Source organism: Rhinoderma darwinii, chromosome 11, assembly GCF_050947455.1.
Source record: "Rhinoderma darwinii isolate aRhiDar2 chromosome 11, aRhiDar2.hap1, whole genome shotgun sequence".
In the NCBI taxonomy this organism is placed as follows: Eukaryota; Metazoa; Chordata; class Amphibia; order Anura; family Rhinodermatidae; genus Rhinoderma; species Rhinoderma darwinii.
Genome location: NC_134697.1, coordinates 91,319,586 through 91,329,791, shown reverse-complemented (window position 1 = coordinate 91,329,791; position 10,206 = coordinate 91,319,586). Strand labels below are relative to the sequence as shown.

At 43.9% G+C, this 10,206-nt stretch overlaps 1 protein-coding gene across 1 annotated transcript; it reads right to left on the bottom strand.

Moving 5' to 3' along the window:
* Nucleotides 1–9,496: 9,496 nt before the first annotated feature.
* LOC142663377 (histone H2A type 1-like) lies at nucleotides 9,497–9,889 on the bottom strand. Its single transcript, XM_075841983.1, has one exon. The coding sequence runs from the start codon at nucleotides 9,887–9,889 to the stop codon at nucleotides 9,497–9,499; it is 393 nt and encodes a 130-aa protein (XP_075698098.1).
* Nucleotides 9,890–10,206: the final 317 nt, after the last annotated feature.

Below are 10,206 nucleotides of genomic sequence, written 5' to 3'. Positions count from 1 at the left end.
CATAATGCCGGTAATATGAAGGAATAGGGAGGTAATGCCTGTAAGATGAGGGAGTGGGGACATAATGCCGGTAATATGAAGGAACAGGGACATAATGCCTGTAAGATGAGGGAACAGGGACATAATGCCGGTAATATGAAGAAACAGGGACATGATGCCTGTAAGATGAGGGAACAGGGACATAATGGCTGTAAGATGAATGAACAGGGACATAATGCTGGTAATATGAAGGAATAGGGACATAATGCCAGTAAGATGAAGGAACTGGGACATAATGCCGGTAATAAGAAGGAACAGGTACAAAATGCCTGTAAGATGAGGGAACAGGGACATAATGACGGTAATATGAAAGAACAGGGACAAAATTCCTGTAAGATGAAGGAACAGGGACATGATGCCGGTAATATGAAGGAACAGGGACATAATGCCGGTAATATGAAGGAATAGGTACAAAATGCCTGTAATATAAAGGAACAGGGACATAATGCCTGTAAGATGAAGGAACAGGGACATAATGCCGGTAATATGAAGGAATAGGGACATAATGCCTGTAAGATGAGGAAACAGGGACATAATGCCTGTAATATGAAGGAACAGGGACATAATGCCGGTAATATGAAGGAATAGGTACAAAATGCCTGTAATATAAAGGAACAGGGACATAATGCCTGTAAGATGAAGGAACAGGGACATAATGCCGGTAATATGAAGGAATAGGGACATAATGCCTGTAAAATGAATGAACAGGGACATAATGCCTGTAATATGAAGGAACAGGGACATAATGCCAGTAATAAGAAGGAACAGGTACAAAATGCCTGTAATATTAAGGAACAGGGACATAATGCCTGTAAGATGAAGGAACAGGGACATAATGGCTGTAAGATGAAGGAACAGGGACATAATGCCGGTAATATGAAGGAACAGGGACATAATGCCTGTAAGATGAGGGAACAGGGACATAATGCCGGTAATATGAAGGAACAGGGACACAATGCCTGTAATAAGAAGGAACAGGTACAAAATGCCTGTAATATAAAGGAACAGGGACATAATGCCTGCAAGATGAAGGAACAGGGACATAATCCCATTAATATGAAGGAATAGGGACGTAATGCCGGTAAGATGAGGGAGCAGGGACATAATGCCGGTAATATGAAGGAACAGGGACATAATGCCTGTAAGATGAGGGAACAGGGACATAATGCCGGTAATATGAAGGAATAGGTACAAAATGCCTGTAATATAAAGGAACAGGGACATAATGCCTGTAAGATGAAGGAACAGGGACATAATGCCGGTAATATGAAGGAATAGGGAGGTAATGCCTGTAAGATGAGGGAGCGGGGACATAATGCCTGTTATATGAAGAAACAGGGACATGATGCCTGTAAGATGAGGGAACAGGGACATAATGCCTGTAATATGAAGGAATAGGGACATAATGCCTGTAAGATGAAGGAACAGGGACATAATGCCTGTAAGATGAAGGAATAGGGACATAATGCCGGTAATATGAAGGAACAGGGACATAATACCGGTAATATGAAGGAACAGGGACATAATGCCTGTAATAAGAAGGAACAGGGACATAATGCCGGTAATATGAAGGAACAGGGAAATAATGCCTGTAATATGAAGGAACAGGGACATAATGGCTGTAAGATGAATGAACAGGGACATAATGCCGGTAATATGAAGGAATAGGGACATAATGCCTGTAAGATGAAGGAACAGGGACATAATGCCTGTAATAAGAAGTAACAGGTACATAATGCCTGTAATATAAAGGAACGGGGACATAATGCCTGTAAGATGAAGGAACAGGGACATAATGCCGGTAATAAGAAGGAACAGGGACATAATGCCTGTAATATGAAGGAACAGGGACATAATGCTTGTAAGATGAAGGAACAGGTACAAAATGGCTGTAATAAGAAGGAACAGGGACATAATGCCTGTAATAAGAAGGAACAGGGACATAATGCCTGTAAGATGAAGGAACAGGGACATAATGCCGGTAATATGAAGGAATAGGTACAAAATGCCTGTAATATAAAGGAACAGGGACATAATGCCTGTAAGATGAAGGAACAGGGACACAATGCCGGTAATATGAAGGAATAGGGACACAATGCCGGTATTATGAAGGAACAGGGACATAATGCCTGTAATAAGAAGGAACAGGGACATAATGCCGGTAATATGAAGGAACAGGGAAATAATGCCTGTAATATGAAGGAACAGGGACATAATGGCTGTAATATGAATGAACAGGGACATAATGCTGGTAATATGAAGGAATAGGGACATAATGCCTGTAAGATGAAGGAACAGGGACATAATGCCTGTAAGATGAAGGAACAGGGACATAATGCCGGTAATAAGAAGGAACAGGTACAAAATGCCTGTAAGATGAGGGAACAGGGACATAATGTCTGTAATATGAAGGAGCAGGGACATAATGCCGGTAATATGAAGGAACAGGGACATAATGCCGGTAAGATGAGGGAAAAGGGACATAATGCCGGTAAGATGAGGGAACAGGGACTAAATGTGGGTAAGATGAAGGAACAGGGACAAAATGCCGGTAAGATGAAAGAACAGGGACGTAATGCCGGTAATATGAAGGAACAGGGACATAATGCCGGTAATATGAAGGAACAGGGACAGAATGCCTGTAATATGAAGGAACAGGGACATGTTGCCGGTAATATGAAGGAATAGGGACATGATGCCGGTAATATTAAGGAACAGGGAAATCATGTCTGTAATATGAAGGAGCAGGGACATAATGCCGATAATATGAAGGAACAGGGACTTAATGCCGATAATAGGAAGGAGCAGGGACGTAATGCAGTTAATATGAAGGAACAGAGACGTAATGCCGATAATATGAAGGAACAGAGACGTAATGCCGATAATATGAAGGAACAGGGAAATAATGGCGGTAATATGAAGGAACAGGGACATAATGCCTGTAATATGAAGGAACAGGGAAATAATGCCTGTAATATGAAGGAACAGGGACATAATGCCGGTAAGATGAGGGAAAAGGGACATAATACCGGTAAGATGAGGGAACAGGGACTTAATGTCGGTTATATGAAGGAACAGGGACATAATGGCGGTAATATGAAAGAAGAAGGACATAATGCCTGTAATATTAAGGAACAGGGACAAAATGCCTGTAATATGAAGGAAACAGGACATAATGCTGGTAACAGGGACATAATGCCGGTAATATTAAGGATCAGGGAGATAATGCCTGTAAGATGAAGAAACAGGGACATAATGCCTCAAAGATGAGGGAACAGGGACGTAATGCCGGTAAGATGAGGGAAAAGGGACATAATGCCGATAATATGAAGGAACAGGGAAATCATGTCTGTAATATGAAGGAGCAGGGACATAATGCCGATAATATGAAGGAACAGGGACTTAATGCCGATAATATGAAGGAGCAGGGACGTAATGCCGGTAACATGAGGGAACAGGGACATAATGCCGGTAATATGAAGGAACAGGGACGTATTGCCGGTAATATGAAGGAACAGGGGCATAATGCCTGTAATATGAAGGAACAGGGACATAATGCCTGTAATATGAAGGAACAGGGAAATAATGCCGGTAATATAAAGGAACAGGGACATAATTCCGATAATATGAAGGAACAGGGACATAATGCCGATAATATGGAGGAACAGGGAAATAATGACGGTAATATAAAGGAACAGGGACATAATGCCGATAATATGGAGGAACAGGGAAATAATGCCGGTAATATGAAGGAGCAGGGAAATAATGCCGGTAATATGAAGGAACAGGGACATAATGGCGGTAAGATGAGAGAACAGGGACATAATGCCGGTAAAATGAGGGCACAGGGACAAAATGCCGGTAAGATGAGGGAACAGGGACATAATGTCAGTAAGATGAGGGAACAGGGACAAAATGCCGGTAAGATGAGGGAAAAGGAACTTAATGCAGATAATATGAAGGAACAGGGACGTAATGCCGATAATATGAAGGAACAGGGACATAATGCCGATAATATGAAGGAACAGAGACGTAATGCCAATAATATGAAGGAACAGGGACGTAATGTCGATAATATGAAGGAGCAGGGACATAATGCCGATAATATGAAGGAACAGAGACGTAATGCCAATAATATGAAGGAACAGGACATAATGCTGGTAATATGAAGGAACAGGGTCATAATGCCGGTAATATGAAGGAATAGGGACGCAATTCTGGTAATATGAAGAAACAGGGACGTAATGCCGATAATATGAAGGAGCAGGGACGTAATGCCGGTAATATGAGGGAACAGGGACATATTACCGGCATTATGTCCCTGTACCCTCCTGCAGTGGACATAATGGCAGTAATATGAAGCAACAGGGAAATAATGCCGGTAATATGAAGGAACAGGGACATAATGCCTGTAATATGAAGGAACAGGGACGTATTGTGGTAATATGAAGGAACAGGGACGTATTGTGGTAATATGAAGGAATAGGGACGTAATTCCGGTAATATGGAGGAACAGGAACGTAATGCAGGTAAGATGAAGGAACAGGGACATAATGCCAAAAAGATGAGGGAACAGGGACAAAATGCCGGTAAGATGAGGGAACAGGGACATAATCTCGGTAGTATGAAGGAAAAGGGACGTAACGCCGGTAATATGAAGGAACAGTGACGTAATTCCGGTAAGATGAAGGAACAGGGACATAATGCCGGTAAGATGAGGGAACAGGGACATAATGCCGGTAAGATGAGGGAACAGGGACTTAATGCCGGTTATATGAAGGAACAGGGACATAATGCCGATAATATGAAAGAACAAGGACATAATGCCTATAATATGAAGGAACAGGGACAAAATGCCTGTAATATGAAGGAACAGGACATAATGCCTGTAATATGAAGGAATAGGGACGCAATTCTGGTAATATGAAGGAACAGGGACGTAATGCTGGTAATATGAAGGAATAGGGACGTAATTCCGGTAATATGGAGGAACAGGAACGTAATGCCGGTAAGATGAAGGAACAGGGACATAATGCCGGTAAGATGAGGGAACAGGGACAAAATGCCGGTAAGATGAGGGAACAGGGACGTAATGACGGTAGAATGAAGGAACAGGGACGTAATGCCGGTAATATGAAGGAACAGTGACGTAATGCCGGTAAAATGAAGGAACAGGGACGTAATGCCGGTTCAAATGTGGGAACAGGGACATAATGCCGGTAAGATGAAGGAACAGGGACATAATGCCTGTAATATGAAGGCACAGGGACAAAATGCCTGTAATATGAAGGAACAGGGACATAATGCTGGTAATATGAAGGAACAGGGACATAATGCCGGTAATATGAAGGAGCAGGGACGTAATACTGGTAATATGAAGAAACAGGGACGTAATGCCGATAATATGAAATAGCAGGGAGGTAACGCCGGTAATATTAAGGAACAGGGACATAATGCCTGTAAGATGAGGGAACAGGGACATATTACCGGCATTATGTCCCTGTACCCTCCTACAGTGGACATAATGCCTGTAATATGAAGGAACAGGAAAATAATGCCGGTAATATGAAGGAACAGGGACATAATGTCTGTAATATGAAGGAACAGGGACGTATTGCCGGTAATATGAAGGAATAGGGACGTAATTCCGGTAATATGGAGGAACAGGCACATAATGCCGGTTATATGAAGGAACAGGGACATAATGCCTGTAATATGAAAGAACAGGGACAAAATGCCTGTAATATGAAGGAAGAGGGACATAATGCTGGTAATATGAAGGAACAGAAACATAATTCCGGTAATATAAAGGAATCGGGACGCAATTCTGGTAATATGAAGGAACAGGGACGTAATGCCGATAATATGAAGGAACAGGGACATAATGTCTGTAATATGAGAGAACAGGGACATAAAGCCGGTAATATGAAGGAACAGGGACATTATGCCTGTAAGATGAGGGAACAGGGACATATTACCGGCATTATGTCCCTGTGCCCTCCTACACGGGACATAATGCCTGTAATATGAAGGAACAGGGACATGAAGCCTGTAATATGAAGGATCAGGGACATAATGCCTGTAATATGAGGGGGCAGGGACATTATGCCGGTAATATGAAGGAACAGGGACATAATGCCGGTAAAATGAAGGAACAGGGACATAATGCCTGTAATATGAAGGAACAGGGACATAATGCCGGTAAGATGAAGGAACAGTGACGTAATGCCGGTAAGATGAAGGAACAGGGACAACATATTCCTGTAATATGAAGGAACAGGACATAATGCCGGTAATATGAAGGAATAGGGACGCAATTCTGGTAATATGAAGGAACAGGGACATAATGCTGGTAATATGAAGAAACAGGGACGTAATGCCGATAATATGAAGGAGCAGGGACGTAATGTCGGTAATATGAGGGAACAGGGACGTAATGCCTGTTATATGAAGGAACAGGGACATAATGCCTGTAATATGAAGGCACAGGGACATAATGCCGGTAAGATAAGGGAATAGGGACATAATGCCGGTAATATGAAAGTACAAGGACATAATGTGGGTAAGATGAAGGAACAGGGACAAAATGCCGGTAAGATGAGGGAACAGGGACATAATGCCGGTAAGATGGGTAAGATGAGGGAACAGGGACGTAATGCAGATAATATGAAGGAGCAGGGACATAATGCCGATAATATGAAGGAACAGGGACGTAATGCCGATAATATGAAGGAACAGGGACGTAATGCCGATAATATGAACGAACAGGGACATAATGCCGGTAAGATGAAGGTATAGGGACTTAATGCCGGTTAAATGAAGGAACAGGGACATAATGCCGGTAATATGAAAGAACAAGGACATAATGCCTGTAATATAAAGGAACAGGGACAAAATGCCTGTAATATGAAGGAACAGGACAAAATGCTGGTAATATGAAGGAACAGGGACATAATGCCAGTAATATGAAGGAATAGGGACGCAATGCTGGTAATATGAAGGAACAGGGACGTAATGCTGGTAATATGAAGAAACAGGGACTTAATGCCGATAATATGAAGGAGCAGGGACGTAATGCCTGTAATATGAGGGAACAGGGACATAATACCTGTAATATGAAGGAACAGGGACATAATGCCTGTAATATGAAGGAACAGGGACGTATTGCCGGTAATATGAAGGAACAGGGACGTAATGCCGGTAATATGAAGGAATAGGGACGTAGTTCCGGTAATATGGAGGATCAGGAACGTAATGCCGGTAAGATGAAGGAACAGGGACATAATGCCAAAAAGATGAGTGAACAGGGACAAAATGGCGGTAAGATGAGGGAACAGGGACCTAATGCCGGTAATATGAAGGAACAGTGACGTAATGCCGGTAAGATGAAGGAACAGGCACATAATGCCGGTTCAAATGAGGGAGCAGGGACGTAATGCCGGTAATATGAGGGAACAGGGACATAATACCTGTAATATGAAGGAACAGGGACATAATGCCTGTAATATGAAGTAACAGGGACGTATTGCCGGTAATATGAAGGAATAGGGACGTAATTCCGGTAATATGGAGGAACAGGAACGTAATGCCGGTAAGATGAGGGAACAGGGACATAATGCCGGTAATATGAAGGAATAGGGACGCAATTTCGGTAATATTAAGTAACAGTGACGTAATGCTGGTAATATGAAGAAACAGGGACGTAATGCTGATAATATGAAGGAGCAGGGACGTAATGCCGGTAATATGAGGGAACAGGGACATAATGTTTGTAATATTAAGGAACAGGGACATAATGCCTGTAAGATGAGGAACAGGGACATATTACCGGCATTATGTCCCTGTACCCTCCTACAGTGAACATAATGCCGGTTATATGAAGGAACAGGAAAATAATGCCGGTAATTTGAAGGAACAAGGACGTAATGCCAATAATATCAAGGAACAGGGACGTATTGCCGGTAATATGAAGGAACCGGGACGTAATGCCGGTAATATGAAGGAATAGGGACGTAATTCCGGTAATATAGAGGAACAGGCAGATAATTCCGGTTCAAATGAGGGAACAGGGACATAATGCCGGTAAGGTGAGGGAACAGGGACATAATAGCGTCCTAGAAGCAGCAGACTGAATTGGGTCTTAGACCAGGGAATGTTAATCTGAAGGGAAAGAGTACCTTAGTGCTATACTTGCTGGCGAGTGATCCTCCGGCAGGAAAACACATCCTCGTAGCGGCGCTGCCGGACGCCGTTTGTGCCGATGCCTGCACGTACAGGAGTGGCAGAAACACCGCTGAATAACCGCTTAGTTGCTCATAGCGCTGTATAAGCGCACGAGCAGTGGATCAAACAGCTGACTTGCGGTGTTGCTTCTTCGGCGTCCAGCTTGCTGCTGGGCAACGTGCTTTCCGCAATCCTTGTAGAGAGGGCCAGTGTTTTCTTAGCTGCTGTCACTGCTACTAATGTTACGAGATTCTCACAACAAACAATAAATCTGTTACTGGGACCAACTTTGACACAAGTATCGGCTCGGCTCGGCTCGTATCTCATTCTGCCGGACGGCGGGGATTAATAAGGCTGCTGGCAATAAATCTGTTAACCTCTAGTACTAATAATGACTCTGTCTGCTGTCCCTATATAGGACTCACTTTATTACAGTAACGCGTGCAGTTTCTTGCAGAGCAGCATTTAGTGAGACGCATTCAATGATTGAAAAAGGACAAAACTGATGCAGCTGATACGGCATTTTACAAGAGTAAAACCCAATGTTGGAGGGGCCGTGTTTTCCAAGCTGCTCTCATTGCTACAAATGTTACGAGATTTTCAAAACAAACTACCAATTTGTAGCACCAAGTTCCACATAAGTATCGACTTGCATTGTCTTGTATGTCACTTTGCCAGACTGCTGGTATAATCGAGCTGCTGGCAATACAATGACAGGAAACAGAATGCACCTATTTCTACTTCGTACTAACACTGTGCGTTGTCTATACTTAGGACTGACCTCATCCCACTAACGCATGAAGTTGCTGCAGAGTAACATATACTGAGACGCATTCGAAGAATCCAGTGAGACTGGAAGATATAATCTAAGACACTATGTAGTCGGGGGCGGGTTGTAGATCATGAACATGAATCACTGGAGTAGTTGTACTATTAATGTGTTCTGTACAGTATAGTTAGTGCATCAATGAGGACAGCGCCACCATCTGCACGAGGCAGTAGTGAATGTATAGATCATGAGTAACGCGGTTCTACTCCCACCCACCGTACGGCTTCCTCTTCAATGTTTATCCCCGCGGTATATGAATTCATATGGGTAGATCTCTGTACAAGCAGAGCCACTTATCTGGCGCAGAACGTTTACATATCGGAGATCAGCGGTGAGCTCTGTTCTAAGGACCATGTGGGCGGCTCTTAAAAGAGCCTTTGTGGTTAAATGTAGGATAAGCGGCGCTCACTTGCTCTTGGCGCTTTTGCTGCTCTCGGTCTTCTTGGGCAGCAGAACGGCCTGGATGTTGGGTAGGACGCCTCCCTGAGCGATGGTCACACCACCCAGCAGCTTGTTGAGCTCCTCGTCATTGCGCACGGCCAGCTGCAGGTGACGGGGGATGATTCGGGTCTTCTTGTTGTCCCGGGCGGCATTTCCGGCCAGTTCCAGGATCTCAGCGGTCAGATATTCCAGCACAGCGGCCATGTAAACCGGAGCGCCGGCGCCCACCCTCTCGGCGTAGTTGCCCTTGCGGAGAAGTCTGTGCACACGACCGACAGGGAACTGAATTCCTGCCCGGGATGAGCGGGTCTTGGCTTTAGCCCGCACTTTGCCTCCTTGCTTTCCTCTTCCAGACATGTCTATTATCTGATCAGATCTAACGGCTGCGCTCCCACCGTCACTTCTTATACCCGGATGGAGCAGAGAGCTTCTTCTCTGATTGGCCGCATCTAAAACTGATATTCAACGCCAGACACTGTAGCCAATGAGGAAGTAGAATATTTCTATAGACTCGCAGATAACACCACGCCCCCTCCTCTGTCTCTACCAACAGGAACATCTCCCGCCTGAACTCGAATGGAGCAGGAATAAAGCAGCAGCGGCGGCTTCGCCTCATTAGGCGCCAAGTAATGTGCCCCGTCCCCGCAGGAAGGACCCAAAGGCTCTTCTAAGAG